Source organism: Engystomops pustulosus, chromosome 2 (genome assembly GCF_040894005.1).
Source record: "Engystomops pustulosus chromosome 2, aEngPut4.maternal, whole genome shotgun sequence".
In the NCBI taxonomy this organism is placed as follows: Eukaryota; Metazoa; Chordata; class Amphibia; order Anura; family Leptodactylidae; genus Engystomops; species Engystomops pustulosus.
The window spans coordinates 18,994,321-19,017,285 of record NC_092412.1 but is presented as its reverse complement, the minus strand read 5'-3'; the positions used below and the strand labels follow the sequence as shown (position 1 = coordinate 19,017,285).

At 43.5% G+C, this 22,965-nt stretch overlaps 1 protein-coding gene across 3 annotated transcripts in view; it reads left to right on the top strand.

Annotated features, from left to right (window-relative positions):
- The window catches only part of P2RY6 (pyrimidinergic receptor P2Y6), a 60,750-nt gene extending 40,579 nt beyond the window's left edge, over positions 1-20,171 (top strand). For 2 of the 3 annotated variants that reach the window (XM_072133867.1, XM_072133869.1), the window contains exon 2: positions 16,373-20,171. In XM_072133867.1, coding sequence (XP_071989968.1) covers positions 16,410-17,399 — 990 coding nt within the window. In that variant the 5' untranslated portion in view covers positions 16,373-16,409 and the 3' untranslated portion in view covers positions 17,400-20,171. Of the gene's footprint in view, positions 1-15,235; positions 15,337-16,372 lie in introns of those variants that run through there. The other variant, XM_072133868.1, reaches the window with a different exon arrangement.
- Positions 20,172-22,965: the final 2,794 nt, after the last annotated feature.

Below are 22,965 nucleotides of genomic sequence, written 5' to 3'. Positions count from 1 at the left end.
CGCAGAGCCCTCTCTGTGGGCACGCGGACCATCTCCCCTGCTGTCTATATATAAATCATTAGAACTCCCGGCAGGCAGGAAAAGCTGCCGATCGCCGAGAGCTCCAGTGATCTCTTTCACTGAAGGCTGCGTCTGACCTGCTCTGTGCTCATTAGTGCTGCCTAGAGACACAGTAGCAGGTCAGTGCCCAACTCCAGACCAAGGGAAGTGTGTATATATATATATATATATATATATGTGTGTGTGTGGGGCCAAAGACGTGTCATATGTGGTGATTTGATGGTAAATTCACCTGCCTGGTTCCATGTAGATTTGCTGTTCAGTGCACCCACCCTCCACCCTACAACATACACTTTACCCTACACACCCCCTGCCGAATTCAACAATCCTTCATATTGCCCCTGTATGGAGGTAGTGTTCCTCACTGGATGGGGGTAGTGTTCCTCATTGGATGGGGGTAGTGTTCCTCACTGGATGGGGGTAGTGTTCCTCACTGGATGGCGGTAGTGATCCTCAGTGGATGGGGGTAGTGTTCCTCACTGGATGGGGGTAGTGATCCTCACTGGATCATGGGGGGAGTGCTCCTCAGTGGATGGGTGTAGTGCTCCTCAGTGGATGGGGGTAGTGTTCCTCACTGGATGGGGGTAGTGTTCCTCACTGGATGGGGGTAGTGTTCCTCACTGGATGGGGGTAGTGTTCCTCACTGGATGGGGGTAGTGCTCCTCAGTGGATGGGGGTAGTGCTCCTCAGTGGATGGGGGTAGTGTTCCTCACTGGATGGGTGTAGTGCTCCTCAGTGGATGGGGGTAGTGCTCCTCAGTGGATGGGGGTAGTGTTCCTCACTGGATGGGGGTAGTGTTCCTCACTGGATGGGGGTAGTGTCCACTGGATGGGGGTAGTGTTCCTCACTGGATGGGGGTAGTGTTCCTCAGTGGATGGGGGTAGTGTTCCTCAGTGGATGGGGGTAGTGTTCCTCACTGGATGGGGGTAGTGTTCCTCACTGGATGGGGGTAGTGTTCCTCAGTGGATGGCAGTAGTGTTCCTCAGTGGATGGGGGTAGTGTTCCTCACTGGATGGGGGTAGTGTTCATCACTGGATGGGGGTAGTGTTCCTCGCTGGATGGGGGTAGTGTTCCTCGCTGGATGGGGGTAGTGTTCCTCACTGGATGGGGGTAGTGCTCCTCGCTGGATGGGGGTAGTGTTCCTCACTGGATGGGGGTAGTGCTCCTCACTGGATGGGGGTAGTGTTCCTTACTGTATGGGGGTTGTGATCCTCACTGGATGGGGGTAGTGTTCCTCACTGTATGGCGGTAGTGTCCCTCACTGGATGGGGGTAGTGTTCCTCACTGGATGGGGGTAGTGTTCCTTACTGTATGGGGGTTGTGATCCTCACTGGATGGGGGTAGTGTTCCTCACTGTATGGGGGTAGTGTTCCTTACTGTATGGGGTTGTGATCCTCACTGGATGGGGGTAGTGTTCCTCACTGGATGGGGGTAGTGTTCCTCGCTGGATGGGGGTAGTGTTCCTCGCTGGATGGGGGTAGTGTTCCTCACTGGATGGGGGTAGTGATCCTCACTGGATGGGGGTAGTGATCCTCGCTGGATGGGGGTAGTGTTCCTCGCTGGATGGGGGTAGTGTTCCTCGCTGGATGGGGGTAGTGCTCCTCGCTGGATGGGGGTAGTGTTCCACACTGGATGGGGGTAGTATTCCTCACTGGATGGGGGTAGTGCTCCTCACTGGATGGGGGTAGTGATCCTCACTGGATGGGGGTAGTGTTCCTCGCTGGATGGGGGTAGTGTTCCTCACTGGATGGGGGTAGTGCTCCTCGCTGGATGGGGGTAGTGTTCCTCGCTGGATGGGGGTAGTATTCCTCACTGGATGGGGGTAGTGATCCTCACTGGATGGGGGTAGTGTTCCTCACTGGATGGGGGTAGTGTTCCTCACTGGATGGGGGTAGTGATCCTTACTGTATGGGGTTGTGATCCTCACTGGATGGGGGTAGTGTTCCTCGCTGGATGGGGGTAGTGTTCCTCACTGGATGGGGGTAGTGCTCCTCGCTGGATGGGGGTAGTGTTCCTCGCTGGATGGGGGTAGTATCCCTCACTGGATGGGGGTAGTGATCCTCACTGGATGGGGGTAGTGTTCCTCACTGGATGGGGGTAGTGTTCCTCACTGGATGGGGGTAGTGTTCCTCACTGGATGGGGGTAGTATTCCTCACTGGATGGGGGTAGTGATCCTCACTGGATGGGGGTAGTGTCCCTCACTGGATGGGGGTAGTGATCCTCACTGGATGGGGGTAGTGATCCTCACTGGATGGGGGTAGTGATCCTCACTGGATGGGGGTATTGTCCCTCACTGGATGGGGGTAGTGATCCTCACTGGATGGGGGTAGTGATCCTCACTGGATGGGGGTAGTGATCCTCACTGGATGGGGGTAGTGTTCCTCACTGGATGGGGGTAGTGTTCCTCACTGGATGGGGGTAGTGTTCCTCACTGGATGGGGGTAGTGTTCCTCACTGGATGGGGGTAGTGCTCCTCACTGGATGGGGGTAGTGTTCTACGCTTTATTTGCTCCTGCTTTGTGATATAATTGGTGATGTTGGTCTTTCTATGGTGGTCTGTTTATTATCAGTATGGTGGTATTTATCTTGTTGTACTGGTAATGGTCATCATGTACCAGTATTATATGCCCCTTATAGAGTGGTATGGTGTGATTTTAGGCTAAATAGACGTGTTGGCACTTTGCGATGATTACATGGACTTTGGTTTGGAGTTTGGGCACTCGGTCTCTAAAAGGTTCGCCATCACTGGTATAGAATATAAACTAATGACACAGAACGGAACTAGAGATAAAATTTCAACTGAAAAGCAATCAGTGGAGAGACACTTATTAAATCTAAATATAGCAGCTCTCTCTACCTCTCTCACAGCATGAAATCTCAGCACACTTAATATAAGTATATGTTAACCAAACATTTGTCATTAAAGGGAACCTGTTACCAAGTTCAACACAACATATGCCTTGTCTGTGCTGCAGACTGCGCAGCTCTTGGTCCCCACCTTTGTGCTCCTGTACAGCACCTCCCTCCTGCTCCTTCACAGAGCTCACAGCCTGGTGAGCTGATAGCAGTGATGGAGGAGCTGTACAGGGGCACAGGAGGTGGGGGCCAAGAGCTGGGCAGTCTGCAGCACAGACAAGTCACATGGTGTATTTTGAAATGAATCCAACCACACCCCAACCACTGGGACTACACAGAGGATTCTGTCAGGGTTCTCTGTAAGTTTTAGCACACAATCATATTGTAATGCAAATGCTTAGAGAAGGCAGAAAGGCATATTTGCAGTGCAGCTGTAATGGGATTTTGCAACCCGTCTTTAGTGAAATTTAGGTCCCTGGTGAGAGGTTCCCTTTAAAGGGGACCTACCACCACGATTCTACCTATAAAGGTAGAACGGGTGGTAGGTGGATGAATGGGACGTAAGGATAGCCCTTTTTGGGCTAATCCTTATGTCCCGGCTATCCTTTTGTAAACTTTAATGTCTTTATATGCTAATTTTGTTAAGCGGCTACTGGGGCGTGGAGTAGCCGGACATGAGGCTACTAGTCGCGGCTACTCCACGCCCCTGTAGCCTCGTTCCTCCACCTACCATGTAATCTTCGGCACGCAGCAACACGGAGCCTCGTCCGAGTACCCTGCATTCTGCGCATGCGCAGAACGCAGGGTATTCGCACGAGGGCGCGCAGCAACTCGGAGCTGCGCGACGAAGATTACATGGTAGGCGGAGGAACAAGGCTACTGGGGCGTGGAGTAGCCGCGACTAGTAGCCTCATGTCCGGCTACTCCATGCCCCAGTAGCCGCTTAACAAAATTAGCATATAAAGACATTAAAGATTACAAAAGGATAGCCGGGACGTAAGGATTAGCCCAAAAAGAGCTATCCTTACGTCCCATTCATCCACCTACCACCCGTTCTACCTTTATAGGTAGAATCGTGGTGGTAGGTGCCCTTTAAACATTTCTCTCAGTTCTCAGTACTATCTCCCACAACAACTCTTTACAACCTACTGGGTGACTGGGTGTATTTTTTAAAGGGGTTTTCGAATTGATGGCCCATTTGCAGGATGGACCATAAATGTTTTATCAGTGGCAAGCCTACACTTGGCTCCCGGATTTGGCCCACAGGTGGCCAAACACTATAAATACAACATACTTCTTTGGGAATTCTGGCCACCAGAGGAAGCATGGAGCCACTTTGTTTCTAAATAGAACAGATCAACCTCCGGTGACCAGCCGTTGCTGACCTGTCCAAAGTTTAGGAAATTAACGCAAATTCCTGGAACACCCCTTTAATTGGACTGTACCACCATTTTTTTCAAAGTTCGGATGATTTAAATTAAAGTTATGTTCTAATTTTGCCATCCAAAGCCCCTCGTCATAAACAGATGAGGATCCAATAAATAAACCTGTTCTGGTTGTAACTGTGAAGCTTCTTAAGAATTTTTCCTGTATTTATTGGCTTGTGATCAAGATCTCCAACAATCTGTGAAGGAAGGAAGTTTATCCATATGTGTAATTCATTGTAAGAAGGCAGGTACTAGGGATGACCGGAATGTATGTTAAAATATTCCTCTTATGCCAATTTTCCAGAAATACCGTAGAGGTTGTATTTTGGGCTTTTCTCCATTGTTGTAATAAGGTCATATTTTTGGCAAAAAAAAATTCTGGAAAGCTGTAAATAGTCTGAGTACTCGAGGATGATGTATGAACATAATGATGTAACCAAATATACTTCAATTTCACAACTTTGAACATTAAATCTTAGTGTTTTGGGGAAAATTTTTTGAGTTTTATTATTATAATAGTCCTACATGGGTCAATGCATGGAGGCCATAGGACTCCATCATACTGAGATGTTCTACAGCAGAAGTAATACTGTTATATTACAGAGGTACAGCATGTTTACCCTTTAACGTACCAAATTACAGCTTCTTAGACCATAAAACACCCATGGGTACAAGGCCAAAAATTCACGAGAATGGGCAACAACTCTACTCACATGACTCTACTACCACTTAAAGATTCATTACTACTTCTGGAGGAAGTTTCTTTATTTAGAGCATCAATTAAGTTATACAACAGGACAATAAGCATTGACATCACTTGAGGACCTTCCATAAATATATATATCATGGCTCCTTTAGCTTCAATGGCATCTGTATGCCCCTTGACCAAACCTAAACTTGAGTCTACTTGTAGACTAACGAGATATCCTAATCTCAATGCTCCCAACAGAGTGACTCTAGTGGTGCCCTCTTGTAAACATAGGGGTATCATATCATGAATAGGTCAAGATATAATATTTGATCTGCATCCAAAAAATGATGAGAAAATGAGGAAAGAAAAAAACTCCTGATGAAGCCTACCTGATAGGCGACACGCGTCGGGTCCTCCTCCTCAGACGTAGGTTGGGTTTTGAGTCATTAGCTCTCCATACTGTTACTATGTGCACAATTATGCCTTATATGTTTGCTAACTAGCATCTGTATGGTTTACTCTACAAATTCCATGGAGACCAATGTAATAGTCCTGTATTTATATTTTTATTTATTTCTATATTTATAATCATCACCTATTACCCCTACTGGGACTTTACTACTAACACCCATATTTGGCCTCCTTGTACATTTGAATTTTGTTCCTTAAATATATGCACATATATATTCTTACAACATTATTTATAAACCCCCTATCATTGTCTGATTGATGTATTATGTATGTCCGTCTTAGGACTTTTTAATGGTTTTTAATTATGTTCGTGTATTTGTCAAACAATAAAAGAATTATTTTGTTTATTCTACTTATATGCATCCCCCTTTTTTCTTTCCTCATTTTCTCTTGTAAACATAGGGGCTCATTTACTAATGGTCCGAACTTTCGTCGGGTTTCCCGAATATTTCCGTTTTGCGCCAAATTGCCCGGGGATTTCGGCGCACACGATCGGATTGTGGCGCATCGGCGCCGGCTTTCACCCGACAGAAATCAGGGGGCATGGCCGTCGGACAACCTGACAGATTCGGAAAAAACTCGGAATTTAAAAAAAAAGATTTGTGTCGCAAGATCACGCACTTACAAGCACCAGGAAGAAGAAGGTGAACTCCGGCGGACCTCGGCGCAGCAGTGACACCTGCTGGACATCGGGCGCACGACCTTAGTGAATCCCGGCAGACCCGAATCCTCGTCGGACAGCGCGCCGCGGGATCGCGATTGAACCGGGTAAGTAAATGTGCACCATAGTGTTGAAGTGATGTCTTGATGAACCTATCTCTTAAAACTATCGGGGATTGTTGAAGTGGTTAAGTATTAGGTCGACTAACAGGAAACAATGTGGTCCGGCTCCAAAACATAAAATCCACTGACGTTCTTTTTAAAAATCCAAAGCTTTATTATCTTCGCCTACGCCTACGCGTTTCGGGTAGACACTCTATCCTTATTCATGGCCGTGTCTGCCCGAAACGCGTTGGCGATTCTTCTTGACTTAATGTGTTGACTCTTATGTTAAGACGATAATAAAGCTTTGGATTTTTAAAAAGAACGTCAGTGGATTTTATATCTTGGAGCCGGACCACATCGTTTTCTGTTAATTGACTCTATCCTAGCTGGAGGAACCGCGCTCGACTAATCCACATGGGACTGATATTACTCCAGGTGAGTATTAGGTCGAAACCAGAAATCTTGAGGAATCTTGAAGAGTTTGATTGGCTTAAGCCTTGTCTTGGATGAACCTCTCTTCCAACCTTGATTCTGAGGGCCCTTCTCATAAAAGGAGCTAGCCACTATCTGCACAAACTAATGACATTTGCCATGAGACAATCTTCCAATCCATTGGAATGAAGTTTGTGGTGGTCATGAAGGTGGTTCTGATACCACCACTTGTCTGGCTATCTCTAGTCTTTGTCCAAGGAAGCAAAAACTTCATCATTTACCATAACTTTAAGACTTACTTGGACAAGGTGAGAGGTGGCTCTGAGGATCTTCCAGATTCTATATTTAGTGAGTAAACTCTAAAAACAAGTCACAAGATGATTTTGAGGCAGATTTGTGTCCCGGAGGATGAAGATATCGTCCAACCTTTAACTTAGCATTAACGACATATAATCCCATCACGACGGATAACGGTCTTGTGTTCACCAAGTTCCAGATCCCATTACGTTCATATGTGTTCATCAGATTTCTGGAGGAAATGACCTGCAGATGGATCTGTCTCTCAACATGGAGAACAGACATGGAACCAGATTGCCAAACCTTCAAGTGCAGAATTTATCTTCATTTTCGAGACTTAACAGATGATGTCTTATGAATGAATCTCATTGAAGCGGATGGTAATAAAATTATCAGACTGTTTTCGGAGCAAAGTATATATTGAATTTATAAGAAATTTATGGAAAGTATTTATATATTTTTATAGATTAGACATTTTTTGGATGTGTGGAAACCAACTTTTTATTCATTTTTTGGGGGTCATTTATTTTCATATATGTTATGATAAAAGGGGGTGATTTGAAAATTTTTACTTTTCCATTTTGTCTAATGTTTTTATTTCAGGCCCATCCCTATTACAATATATTACAGGTTTAGCTGAACAGATCTAATTTTTATAAAAAGATAGCTGTGTTTTGATGAGAGACGTACTGACTTCCCTTGCCATTGATTTTGGGATTTCGAGTACTTCAATGGTGCACAATGGCTTCCCTGCCTTTTGAGCTCCGACCCCTAACTATAAGTTCAGCAGTTTTACAAAACGTTAAGGAATAGGAGAAAAGTGAGGTCTGTGGGGTATAACACTGGGTGACTGGGTGACCAAAAACTGCTCAAACAAACACCAATGGGCAAAATATGCAAATTCCTGTTTTAATTAAAGTGCAAGTTCAGATAGAAAAAAAAATTATGTAAAAATTTCTTAACTTTTTTTGTTGCTTTTCTCACTCATCTTACATGTGTGACAAGGTCACTATTGAATTGGAGAGAAAATGAGTGGTTATGTGTATTACAGCGACCACAATGTGCATTGGGTCACACTGGAAGCTGTTCTCCATGTGTTGGGCTCTTGGAAGACCTGGTACAGGACCCTAATTGCTGGAGTGGAGACAGAAGTGTGATCACTGCTCCAGGCCAAAGCTTCCAGATTCTAATGGGTCTAACAATGCACCAGGTGTGCAATCCCTTAAAGAAGGGTGTGGAGCAGTCAGAAGTGGCTCTCTACCTGGAGACACAGAGGCCGGACTGTGTGAGAGCCACACGTGAGTGACACAGGGTTACTGAACGTATGTTACATGCTGGCAGGGAGAAGCCTCCAGTGTTTAGTGAGGGCCGGACAGGCAAGGATTTTATTTGATGTTTTGTTTGTTACTGCTATTTTTGCTGAAATAAATGCACAGTTTCAACTTTAATCCTGCTGTCCAAGAGAGCTTTGTCATTGCCGACCCCCACATTTGAGCTGACCCCCTACACATGGTAGTTCCAGTAGGTGTAAAACTTTCCATGAACCTGGACCATAAGAAAAGTCACTACAAATGCCAGACCTTCAAAAAGTTTTTACACTAACTGTGAAGAAGCTAAAAGTAAACTTTGCCCTCCAAATAATAGACTCTGCTAGCAGCTCCCTTACAACTTCTATCATTCTTCTTCTCCAATCAGTGGTTGGCGATGAGTTAGAATTCATCTAGCCCTGTCCCGACGCCCACCTCTACTTTACGTCTGCATTATGTGGCTGCAGAGAGAGAACTTGGATGGAGTCCATTGTTACTAATGGATCTGTAATGACTGTTTTTGGTGTTTTATATTATAGATTTTCCTCTTAAGTCTCTATGTTTAATATCATCACATCCAGATGGAACTTTTCCAAAATTGTGTTTTAGAAAATCCTAAAAGTATGTGTGAGAAAAAAAAAAGTGAAAAGTCTAAAGTGGATACAAATAAGGCGAAACACGAAATAGCTGCATTCCTATAACTTCCCGAATCTAACATTAAGGACAACTGTAACCTCTCCAAAATAATTGTCACTTGTCTAAGTTCCAGATGAGATTCTTCCATGATTTCCATTGTGTCCACCAGTTATAACATTTGTATTGGAAGTACATCATAGTAACTCTTCTGTGCTAGGGGTGATGACCGTGCCCATTACCATCCCCTGGATCATGCGATAAACTATATGAAATGCATAAATCTGAAGCCATAAGAAAATACCTCTAAACAGATTATTAAAAGCAATTTAAGGGGTAACAATAGTGAAGCATACCCCCCCCCCTCCCCCATTCAGATTATTGGTAAAGGTCAAGCTTTTGGAATGGGATAATGAATAAATAGAAGAATAAGTTCTATACAGGCAGTCCCCGGGTTACGTACAAGATAGGGTCCGGGGGTTTGTTCTTAAGTTGAATTTGTATGTAAGTCGAAACTGTATATTTTATCATTGTAGATCCAGACAAAAAAAAATTTGGCCCCAGTGACAATTGGAGTTTAAACATTTTTTGCTGTAATGGGACCAAGGATTATCAATAAAGCTTCATTACAGACACCTTACAGCTGATTATTGCAGTCTGGGACTATAGGAAAGCATTCAGAAAGCTTCACCAGAGGTCAGAGGGGTCTGTAAGTCGGGTGTCCTTAAGTAGGGGACCGCCTGTAATAGAAAAGCGATATCCGGTAATATGCATATTTTGTTTTCTGTTATATTCACCACTGTATTGTTACTATGTATCGGATTTTACCACTTCCCTCACACAGAAACTCTAGGAGGTAAGTAGTGAGCTTCGGGTGGGTTTACCTTGGCAGTTTGGGGGGCCAGGAGTTAACCACTTCCATGTGTTGTCAATGTGATGCCTGACTGCACTCAGAGCCCCAGACGCGTCCAAAATAAACCGGCTGTAAGGAATCAATGAATGAAGGATCGCTGGCCGAGCGGCATCGGCATTAGTGGCTTTTAAAGAGACAGTAACACCGCAATCAATAAAGCTTTTACATATCTCAGCTTAAAGGACATTGACCCTTTACCAAAATATCAGATTACCAGTAAACATAAATACTAGAATTATCCTTTTCTGGGAAAGCTGGGTGGCGGAAATAATAGTCCAGGAACTGCAACTCAACTCTATTTCACTTAAATGGTAGCTTGTATTGGATTACTCACTACACAGAGAAAGTGTTACTTACAACCTAAATCACATGATAGGTGGGGATCCCCAGAGTCAGACCCCCACCAATCTAAAATAGATCATCTAGACTATAACCCAGATTGCTGCATGCTATACTATCATCCCTAACATGTAGGAAGTTGCTGAATCCAATGTTGCACTGCCAGTAGAGGGCGACCTTCATCTAAAGACCAATGTCAGAATATACAGTCACCGGCCACTTTATTAGGTACACCTGTCCAACTGCTCGTTATCACTTAATTTCTAATCAGCCAATCACATGGCGGCAACATTTAGGCATGTAGACATGGTCAAGACAATCTCCTGCAGTTCAAACCGAGCATCAGTATGGGGAAGAAAGGGGATTTGAGGCCTTTGAACGTGGCATGGTTGTTGGTGCCAGAAGGGCTGGTCTGAGTATTTCAGAAACTGCTGATCTACTGGGATTTTCACGCACAACCATCTCTAGGGTTTACAGAGAATGGTCCGAAAAAGAAAAAACATCCAGTGAGCGGCAGTTCTGTGGGCGGAAATGCTTTGTTGATGCCAGAGGTCAGAGGAGAATGGGCAGACTGGTTCGAGCTGATAGAAAGGCAACAGTGACTCAAATCGCCACCCGTTACAACCAAGGTAGGCAGAAGAGCATCTCTGAACGCACAGTACGTGAGGCAGATGGGCTACAGCAGCAGAAGACCACACCGGGTGCCACTCCTTTCAGCTAAGAACAGGAAACTGAGGCTACAATTTGCACAAGCTCATCGAAATTGAACAGTAGAAGATTGGAAAAACGTTGCCTGGTCTGATGAGTCTCGATTTCTGCTGTGACATTCGGATGGTAGGGTCAGAATTTGGCGTCAACAACATGAAAGCATGGATCCATCCTGCCTTGTGTCAACGGGTCAGGCTGGTGGTGGTGGTGTCATGGTGTCTTTGGGCCCCTTGGTACAACGCCACAGCCTACCTGAGTATTGTTGCTGACCATGTCCATCCCTTTATGAGCACAATGTACCCTGTAACATCTGATGGCTACTTTCAGCAGGATAATGCGCCATGTCATAAAGCTGGAATCATCTCAGACTGGTTTCTTGTACATGACAATGAGGTCACTGGACACAAATGGCCTCCACAGTCACCAGATCTCAATCCAATAGAGCATCTTTGGGATGTGGTGGAACGGGAGATTCGCATCATGGATGTGCAGCCGACAAATCTGCGGCAACTGTGTGATGCCATCATGTCAATATGGAGCAAAATCTCTGAGGAGCTTCCAGCACCTTGTTGTATCTATGCCACGAAGAATTGAGGCAGTTCTGAAGGCAAAAGGGGGTCCAACCCGATACTAGCATGGTGTACCTAATGAAGAGGCCGGTGAGTGTATAATAATGGGGTCCATATACAAGAAACCAGGTCCATGTCTCCAGCATAATGAGAGTTGATATCTACTGGTGAAAGCACTAGGGGGCAGCATGGAGGTCTACTAGGGGCAGAAGATATATATTGGGGCTCATTTACTAAGGGTCCGAACGCCGCACTTTCATCAGGTTTCCCAAATATTTCCGTTTTGCGCCGAATTGCCCCGGGAGTTTGGCGCACGCGATCAGGTTGGCTTTCACGCAACAGAAAATTGGGGGGGGGGGCCTGGCCATCGGACAACCCGACGGATTTGTAAAAACAGCAGAATTTAAAAATCGATTTGTGTTGCAAGATCAAGCACTCACATGGACCAGGAAGAAGAAGGTGAACTCCGGTGGACCTCGGCGTAGCAGCGACACATGCAGGATATCGGGCGCACGACCTTAGTGAATCCCGGCAGACCCCGAATTCTCGCCGGACAACGCGCCGCTGGATCGCGACTGGGCCGGGTAAGTAAATTTGACATTATGCCAATGAAGCAAAGTAGAGGAAGTTCTGCCCTGCAGCGTCCATACACACTGTACACACGTGACTATATAGCAGAAGGGGAAGCGTTACAGTGTGTCAGCGAAGTTGCACAAGAGAAATCACTGGGGAAATGAATGAGTAGGCTTGAGAAAGCGCCACACAGGCGCGAAACGGCCCGTCGCTTGCCGCGGTCTGCACTAATGTCCACGTCTACACTCTGTGTGTCCAAATAAATCCTTCTGCACGAATCCGGTGAGTGCCGCTTTTCTGCTTCTTTCATTATGTGATTTTGCCTTCTCAGCTTTTCGTTAGCTGAGCACCACCTTAGTGCAGCCTCGATTCCTATTGGAGTAAGGCGAAAAGGGATGAGCGTCCTCAAGGGGTAGTGCAGGGCATCTATCTCATCGTGTATAGAGGGCAGTATTATAGTAGTTATATTCTTGTACATATGGGGCAGTATTATAGTAGTTATATTCTTGTACATAGGGGGCAGTAGTATAGTAGTTATATTCTTGTACATAGGGGACAGTATTATAGTAGTTATATTCTTGTACATAGGGGGCAGTAGTATAGTAGTTATATTCTTGTACATAGGGGGCAGTATTATACTAGTTATATTCTTGTACATAGGGGGCAGTATTATAGTAGTTATATTCTTGTACATAGGGGGCAGTATTATAGTAGTTATATTCCTGTACATAGGGGTCAGTATTATAGTAGTTATATTCCTGTACATAGGGAGCAGTAGTATAGTAGTTATATTCTTGTACATTGGGGGCAGTATTATAGTAGTTATATTCTTGTACATTGGGGGCAGTATTATAGTAGTTATATTCTTGTACATTGGGGGCAGTATTATAGTAGTTATATTCTTGTACATAGGGGGCAGTATTATAGTAGTTATATTCCTGTACATAGGGGGCAGTATTATAGTAGTTATATTCTTGTACATAGGGGGCAGTATTATAGTAGTTATATTCTTGTACATAGGGGGCAGTATTATAGTAGTTATATTCTTGTACATAGGGGGCAGTATTATAGTAGTTATATTCTTGTACATTGGGGGCAGTATTATAGTAGTTATATTCTTGTACATTGGGGGCAGTATTATAGTAGTTATATTCTTGTACATAGGGGGCAGTATTATAGTAGTTATATTCCTGTACATAGGGGGCAGTATTATAGTAGTTATATTCTTGTACATAGGGGGCAGTATTATAGTAGTTATATTCTTGTACATAGTGGGCAGTATTATAGTAGTTATATTCTTGTACATAGGGGGCAGTATTATAGTAGTTATATTCTTGTACATAGGGGGCAGTATTATAGTAGTTATATTCTTGTACATAGGGGGCAGTATTATAGTAGTTATATTCTTGTACATAGGGGGCAGTATTATAGTAGTTATATTCTTGTACATAGGGGGCAGAATTATAGTAGTTATATTCTTGTACATAGGGGGCAGTATTATAGTAGTTATATTCTTGTACATAGGGGGCAGTATTATAGTAGTTATATTCTTGTGCATAGGGGCCAGTATTATAGTAGTTATGTTCCTGTACATAGAGGGCAGTATTATAGTAGTTATTCTTGTACATAGGGGCAGTATTATAGTAGTTATATTCTTGTACATAGGGGCCAGTATTATAGTAGTTATATTCTTGTACATAGGGGGCAGTATTATAGTAGTTATATTCTTGCACATAGGGGCAGTATTATAGTAGTTATATTCTTGTACATATGGAGCAGTATTATAGCAGTTATGTTCTTGTACATAGGAGCCAGTATTATAGTAGTTATATTCTTGTACATAGGGGGCAGTATTATAGTAGTTATATTCTTGTACATAGGGGACAGTATTATAGCAGTTATATTCTTGTACATAGGAGCCAGTATTATAGTAGTTATATTCTTGTACATAGGGGGCAGTATTATAGTAGTTATATTCTTGTATATAGGGGGCAGTATTATAGCAGTTATATTCTTGTACATAGGGGCAGTATTATAGTAGTTATATTCTTGTACATAGGGGGCAGTATTATAGTAGTTATATTCTTGTACATAGGGGGCAGTATTATAGTAGTTATATTCCTGTACATAGGGGGCAGTATTATAGTAGTTATATCCCTGTACATAGAGGGCAGTATTATAGTAGTTATATTCTTGTACATAGGGGGCAGTATTATAGTAGTTATATTCTTGTACATAGGGGGCAGTATTATAGTAGTTATATTCCTGTACATAGGGAGCAGTATTATAGTAGTTATATTCCTGTACATAGGGAGCAGTATTATAGTAGTTATATTCTTGTACATAGGAGGCAGTATTATAGTAGTTATATTCTTGTACATAGGAGGCAGTATTATAGTAGTTATATTCTTGTACATAGGGGGCAGTATTATAGTAGTTATATTCTTGTACATAGGGGCAGTATTATAGTAGTTATATTCTTGTACATAGGGGGCAGTATTATAGTAGTTATATTCTTGTACATAGGGGGCAGTATTATAGTAGTTATATTCTTGTACATAGGGGTAGTATTATAGTCGTTATATTCTTGTACATAGTAGCAGTATTATAGTAGTTATATTCCTGTACATAGGGGGCAGTATTATAGTAGTTATATTCTTGTACATAGGGGCAGTATTATAGTAGTTATATTCCTGTACATAGGGGGCAGTATTATAGTAGTTATATTCTTGTACATAGGGGGCAGTATTATAGTAGTTATATTCTTGTACATAGGGGTAGTATTATAGTCGTTATATTCTTGTACATAGTAGCAGTATTATAGTAGTTATATTCCTGTACATAGGGGGCAGTATTATAGTAGTTATATTCTTGTACATAGGGGCAGTATTATAGTAGTTATATTCCTGTACATAGGGGGCAGTATTATAGTAGTTATATTCTTGTACATAGGGGGCAGTATTATAGTAGTTATGTTCTTGTACATAGGAGGCAGTATTATAGTAGTTATATTACTGTACATAGGGGGCAGTATATCCTTGCAGGAGGTAGTATTATAGTAAATATAGTTTTGTAATGATGACTTAATTTATGAAAGGAGAGGAAACTGTGATTACTCACTTCTCTTGAAAATCATAAGATAGGGAAGTGTACGCTGTTATTGGCAGATCAGAGTCTACTCCTCTCATTCAGTGATGTGTTGTGTTCTGGGAGCTTAGTTTTTGGCAGAGGAGCGGCAGCACTGGAAGGTATAAGTTACCGTTTACGGCAGCACATGGGTCAAAGAAAAATCAGGTATCTGAATTTTGCAGTATTTTATTACTTATGTGTATAATTGTGGCAGCATTACAGATATTGCAGTAGGACTGGCACTGGTGGGATTACTTTTGGATGCCATGTATGGTACATTGGGGGAATAGAAGAAGAATCAGTGCAATAAATGCAAAATATAGGAGAATATTCAAAACATTTCAGTAGATTTTTGAGAGCGTTTTTATAGAAAATGAAAGTAAGTGAATTCCTGTAATAGTAAGTTCTGTGTTCCTGCTGCATGAAACTGGTAAAAGTGTGAACCCTTCACAAAGACGCTTTCGCCACCTGGTGGTGAACAAGGAGAATACAAGTGATACTGTCTGGTAAAATAGATGATGGGGCTCATTTACTAAGGGTCCGATTTGCACGGAATTGGCTTGGGATTTTGGCGCACGCGATCGGATTGTGGCGCATCGGCGCCGGCTTTCAAGCAACAGAAATTGGGGGGCGTGGCCATCGGAAAACCCGATGGATTCGAAAAAACTGCGGAATTTAAAACAAAAATTGTGTTGCAAGAATAGCACTCACATGCACCGGGACGAAGAAGGTGAATTCTGGCCGACCTGAGCACAGCAGCAACACCTGCAGGATATCGGGCGCACGGACGTTAGTGAATCCCGGCAAGCTCCGAATCAACATCGGACAACACGCCACGGGATCGTGAATGGACCGGGTAAGTAAATGTGCCCCGATGTCTCGAGAACTTGCACCACTCATTGCACTATTTCTAGACACTCCTATATATGGATTCATTGCCCCAACCTTCAAAAAAGTTTACGCTTCCCAGATAAGCGACTGCAAATTTATAAGTCACATGGAGTTTTTGTAGCATTGTTGCATTTGATTAAGTAATTGGAATTATATGCTGGACCCATATACCAGAACCATAAGAAAAAACTCTCTTTCTCGTCCATTAAAATAGTCGGTATGGGCATGAAGGACATTGTCAGTGATGTACGAGATTGACTGTACATTTGATAGAACTCCCCTTTAAGTCGTGTCATTTCTTTGCTTGCAGGTCCTGAAGTAACCATGTGACCACCTCCAGCTCAAGCATGGACAACGTCACATCAGTGCCCATCGGGAAGAATTCGTGTACTTTCCATGAAGAGTTTAAGCAGATCCTCCTCCCAGTGGTCTATTCGGTGGTCCTCGTCTTTGGTCTACCCCTGAACTTTATTGTGATCCTTCAAGTGTGTCTATCGAGAAAGGCGCTCACCCGCACCGCCATCTACACTCTGAATCTAGCGGTGGCTGACTTCCTCTATGTGTGCTCCCTCCCGCTACTCATATATAACTATGTCCAGCACGACTACTGGCCATTTGGGGACTTCACCTGTCGGTTTGTCCGGTTTCAGTTCTACACAAACCTCCATGGAAGTATCATGTTCCTGACCTGCATGAGCTTCCAGAGATACATGGGCATCTGCCACCCATTATCTGTCTGGCACAAAAAGAGAGGCAAAAAGTTCACCTGGGTGGTGTGTGGGGTAGTCTGGTTTATTGTCATTGTCCAGTGTATACCCACCTTCTTCTTCGCATCTACAGGAACCCAGAGGAATCGCACGGTGTGCTACGACCTGAGCCCCCCAGCCTTATCTTCTCGTTATTTTCCTTATGGTATTACATTGACTATAACCGGCTTCTTGATCCCTTTCATTGCCATTTTAGTTTGTTATTGTGCCATGACCAAAATCCTCTGCCAGAAAGATGACCTTGCAGATGTGGTGGCCCGTCGAAGAAAGGACAAAGCCATCCGTATGATCATCATCGTAGTCATGGTCTTTGCCATCAGCTTCTTTCCGTTCCATCTCACCAAAACCATCTATCTGGTAGTGCGTTCCAGGACGGGGGTTCCATGTTTGGTGCTGCAGACTTTCGCCATTGTGTATAAGTGCACCAGACCTTTCGCTAGCTTCAACAGCGTCCTGGACCCCATCCTGTTCTATTTTACTCAGCAGAAATTTAGGCAAAGCACTAAATTGTTAGTAAAGAGGGTCACCTCCAAATGGAAGACTGAGGCAACACATACTCAACAAAGGTAATTGGAGTCATGTCTGAGAGAGCCCCTAAAATAAGGAGCAACTGGTTAGTAGACTGTTCCCTTGCATGACAGAGGGCCTTGGAGGAAAACTCTGGAAAGAATAAGTGTCGTGCCCCACATTTAAGGGGACTTTTCCTTTAAGTTAGGCACAATCGAAAGGAAAGACATCATTCTTGTTCATGTCTTGTTAGTACTATAAATTTGCCCATCCAAACCACAAGTGAAGTTGAAATGATTAAGCAAAAACATAAAATTGGGGATGGCTATGGGGTCAATGCACACCCACTGTAAAAAAAAAAAAGTTATGACTACCAAAGCTACATATTGTAGGTTGGACTTGATGGACTCATGTCTTTTTACTATGATACTTTGATATTGCACCCTCCATTTTTATATATAGCTATTACTAGCACCATGTTGTGTCATGTATATGGCAGAACATAGTTCTATACATGGGATATAAAACATAAAAAATGTATCAGAAAAAATTCTAACTGAGTTTTTCATAGACATAGGTGGGTTCAAAAAGGCAGTAAGCCAGCTTAGCACTGGAAAAATGTACATAAAAACTAGAAGCAAATAACAACTGTGATTGTTATTTTCCTTTAAATGAAGCACTATGCTTGGATAGGCATTGTGACGGAAATATCTTGTTACAACAATGAAGTTTGCACCCCAAAACCACAAATGTAGTAAATTAGTGGGAAAAAAAGGATGGCTATGGGGTCAACACTCACCCCTGACAATGGAACAAAGATACTGCGGTTTAAAAATGATATATACCACAATATATAAAATTATGGTAAACATGAAGGCATGCTTAGCATATGTTCTATGAGGCACAAGGGTGTCCTGGGTCTTTTGACGCACCCAGTACTTTCTGTAGGGGCAGAAAATCACTAGATATCACTATTTGCTGAGAAGGGGCTCAATGGGGGTCATTTACTAAGGGCCCGATTCGCGTTTTCCCGACGTGTTACCCACATATTTCCGATTTGGGCAGATTTTTCCTGAATTGCCCCGGGATTTTGGCGCACGCGATCAAATTGTGGCGCATCGGCGCCGGAATGCACGTGGCGGAAATCGGGGAGGGGGGCGTGGCCGTAAAAAAAACAGACGGATACGGAAAAAAAGGCATATTTTTTTTTAAAAAGTGTCGCTCGACACGCACTTACCTGGTGAAGTTCAGTGCAATCCGATGAACTTCAGCGCAGCAGCGACACCTGGTGGACGTCGGAGGAACTGCCTTAGTGAATCACGGCCGGACCCGAATCCTCCGCAGAGAACGCGCCGCTGGATCGCGAATGGACCGGGTAAGTAAATCTGCCCCAATGTGTACAGGGTCCCCTAAGAAAAGACCTGGGAGTTTTTTTGTAATATTCTGTAGATATAATTGTACATATACATTATTAGCAGTGATGCACACCTTTCTTGTAATGTGACAGTTGATAATTGTACAGCGAATATGGTCTGTAAATTATAAAGTAATAAATCTATATTGTGTATAGATATATATTGCACTAGTATACTAAATATAAGGGTGGGCCGTACTGTGATTCTGGGGTACAAAGCAAGGAAAGGCTTTGACAGTGTATTTCAGGGTTGTCTCACCTTGTCTATAGTTAAAAAGAGCAAAGTGTTGGGGGACGGACACAGGGCATAGGTATCTGTTTTTATTTTCCTACCCAACTCTTTACTTCTCTAAATTTGAATCAAAATTTAAAATTAAGCTAAAATCAAGTGAAATGATCCCTACTACTGAGAATGTAACAATTGTTTATTGTCCAATGTTATTCCGCAATAGAAAAAAGGGGATGGCTATGGGGTCAACATTAAACCCTGGCAATTTACTAAGCTATATGGTCACCAATTATTTGATAGACTGGGCAAAAATGTGAAAAAATAACTACCGTAATATAACAGTCAATACCAGAAGTGCAAAGCATAAACAGCATATAGTACAGTGGTGGCGAACCTATGGCACGGGTGCCAGAGGTGGCACTCGGAGCCCTCTCTTTGGGCACCCAGGCCATCACCCAGCACAAAGGTCTCCATTCAGGACTCAAGACCTGAATCAAGGAGGTGTGGTCTGAGCATGATTATCATTGTGACCTGTGAGTCATAATAGTATGAATTTCTCCTTCCTTCTCCTGTATTGGTGTCCTCAGGGCGCCAATACGTTTGAAACCTGTTACTTTAAATTGATATTTGGCCCGTTGTGAAAAATATGTGGCTTTTGCTTGTAGTTTCGGCACTCGGTCCCTAAAAGGTTCGCCATCACTGATATAGTATATAAAAAGTATGGGATAGTTTATGTCCCAAAATTGCTGAGAATTGACCACTCCATAATACTCCATTTATGTTCACATATTGTCAGTACAATAAAGTGTACAATAAAGTTCAATAATTTGAACCAAATTTGGAGTAAATTGACAGAAGAAAAAAAACTGTGGGATTGCCATGGGGTTAAAACTCACCCCAGAAGCTACAGCCAGCAATGCTCTGTCCTCAGGTCCTCCATTTATGTACATGAAAGTATCCCCTACCACCATGATGTCTCTGCACGGGATAATGTGATGATGTAACTGATTGTACCACGGAGTTCTGTGCAAATGTGACGTCCACCCAATATACGTACAGTAAGGAACACAGCGAAGATGTAACATTGTAACCACTTACTGAAAAATGTGAATTCTGTTTCTGGATTATAAATCCTTGTAGAATGTTCTGTCGTATAAACCGGTTCTACGAATAAATATAAAATATTACATTGTGATCTGTGAAATATGTTCTATATATCCATCACACTCACATTATGAACATTATGTATTCTTATTGGCAGCAACGGTTCCACGCCACACTATTACGCCATGAAGCGGCAAAGAATTAAAGAAAATCTACCATCAAAATCCATCATCCGTAATCCAGGGACATTACTCATAGATCCAGGCACTGAGACTGCTGTAATCTTCTTATATTTGTTATCCATGGCCTCCTTCCTCCTAAAATCAACTTTTAAAATGATGCTAATGAGCCAGAAGTGCTCTAGGCGTGTTACCAAAGCTGCCCCCTGCTGTAGCTTCACCGGCAATTAAACTGTGCAGGAGCACTACCTCTCCCACTTACAAGAGGAAGAGGGGAAGTACTGAGAGAGCAGTGGGAGGGAGGAAGTGCACAGTGTAACAGCCTGCAAAGCTACTTCTGATTCAGAAGTTCTGGTTCAGCATCATTTTATTTGAGTTGATTTTAGAAGGAAAGAGGTCATGGATAACACATATAAGAAGATACCAGTCACGGTGTCTGGTCTATGTGTAATGTCCCTGGTTTCTCATGGTAGATTTCCTTAATCGGTCACTTCCTTTAAACCAAAAAAGTGAAGTGGGATCTAGCTATATAAGTAATTAAAACCAGTCTTGGACAGGGGGGAGGAGTGCACGTCCCAAAAAGAAGGATCTAAACTCACCGGCCACTTTATTAGGTACACCTGTCCAACTGCTCGTTAACACTTAATTTCTAATCAGCCAATCACATGGCGGTAACTCAGTGCATTTAGGCATGTAGACATGGTCAAGACAATCTCCTGCAGTTCTCCCGAGCATCTGTATGGGGAAGAAAGGTGATTTGAGGCCTTTGAACGTGGCATGGTTGTTGGTGCCAGAAGGGCTGGTCTGAGTATTTCAGAAACTGCTGATCTACTGGGATTTTCACGCACAACCATCTCTAGGGTTTACAGAGAATGGTCCGAAAAAGAAAAAACATCCAGTGAGCGGCAGTTCTGTGGGCGGAAATGCCTTGTTGATGCCAGAGGTCAGAGGAGAATGGGCAGACTGGTTCGAGCTGATAGAAAGGCAACAGTGACTCAAATCGCCACCCGTTACAGCCAAGGTAGGCAGAAGAGCATCTCTGAACGCACAGTATGTCCAACTTTGAGGCAGATGGGCTACAGCAGCAGAAGACCACACCGGGTGCCACTCCTTTCAGCTAAGAACAGGAAACTGAGGCTACAATTTGCACAAGCTCATCGAAATTGGACAGTAGAAGATTGGAAAAACGTTGCCTGGTCTGATGAGTCTCGATTTCTGCTGCGACCTTCGGATGGTAGGGTCAGAATTTGGCGTCAACAACATGAAAGCATGGATCCATCCTGCCTTGTATCAACGGTTCAGGCTGGTGGTGGTGGTGTCATGGTGTGGGGAATATTTTCTTGGCACTCTTTGGGCCCCTTGGTACAACGCCACAGCCTACCTGAGTATTGTTGCTGCCCATGTCCCTCCCTTTATGACCACAATGTACCCTGTAACATCTGATGGCTACTTTCAGCAGGATAATGCGCCATGTCATAAAGCTGGAATCATCTCAGACTGGTTTCTTGAACATGACAATGAGGTCACTGGACACAAATGGCCTCCACAGTCACCAGATCTCAATCCAATAGAGCATCTTTGGGATGTGGTGGAACGGGAGATTCGCATCATGGATGTGCAGCCGACAAATCTTCGGCAACTGTGTGATGCCATCATGTCAATATGGAGCAAAATCTCTGAGGAGCTTCCAGCACCTTGTTGTATCTATGCCACGAAGAATTGAGGCAGTTCTGAAGGCAAAAGGGGGTCCAACCCGTTACTAGCATGGTGTACCTAATAAAGTGGCCGGTGAGTGTATATTCTTATGTATAAAATGCAGAAAAAGGGGTAAGGCTTATTCAGACATCAGTGTCTGTTCAGTATTTTCTATTTGTATCTGTAAGAAAAACCGAAAAACCGGGAATTAAACATCAACATGGAAAAGCTGCGAATCATTGTGGTTTTAGATTCATCTTCCGATTTTGCAACATCTGATGCAAAAAATGATTTTAAAAAATGAGATGTGAACTAGTCATAAGGCAGCACATACTAACAAAATAAAACAGTTTTACACAGATTTGACTACATAGGACTATATATATATAGGACCCCACCAGCCCTAAGCTCAGTCCAACGGAGGTCTTTTAGTGGAGGTTCCTCATCCCATGCAAACCCAAAGGCCACCTCTAGGTAAGACAAACTCGATCCAATGGGTGCAATAGAGAACAGATGGACCACCCCAGTGTTTGGGTGGCCCACCAGAGTACCAGAGGATCCTCCGATGGGGCCAGGCTCTAAGCCACTACAGCAGATACAGCAGAATACAACCTAATTTGGAGGCTACTAGAGGCCCAAGGGACCCCAGTCCGACACAGGACCACCTTGCATATGACCAATTGAAGGTGGTGATTTGCCCTTTACCCTTAGAGGGACTTGGATGCAGAGTAGCCTTTAGTACATCTTCACGTGGCCAAGACCTCCATTAGCTATTGACCAGGGCTCCAAGCTTCCAAAGACCCTCCGGACTGGCTCATTACACTGCATCTGCTGTAGGGGACAGTCAATAAGACTACAACTCTGTAGCTACTCCTGATGATACAAGATACCTGCTACCAGTGTGAGACTCCTCCTCCTGATGACTCATTTCCTGTTTCCTCTCTGATGTCGGAGCCTCTGCAGTCAGAAGGGAGGGGGAGGAGGTTTTCTTCAGCCATGATGATCCTG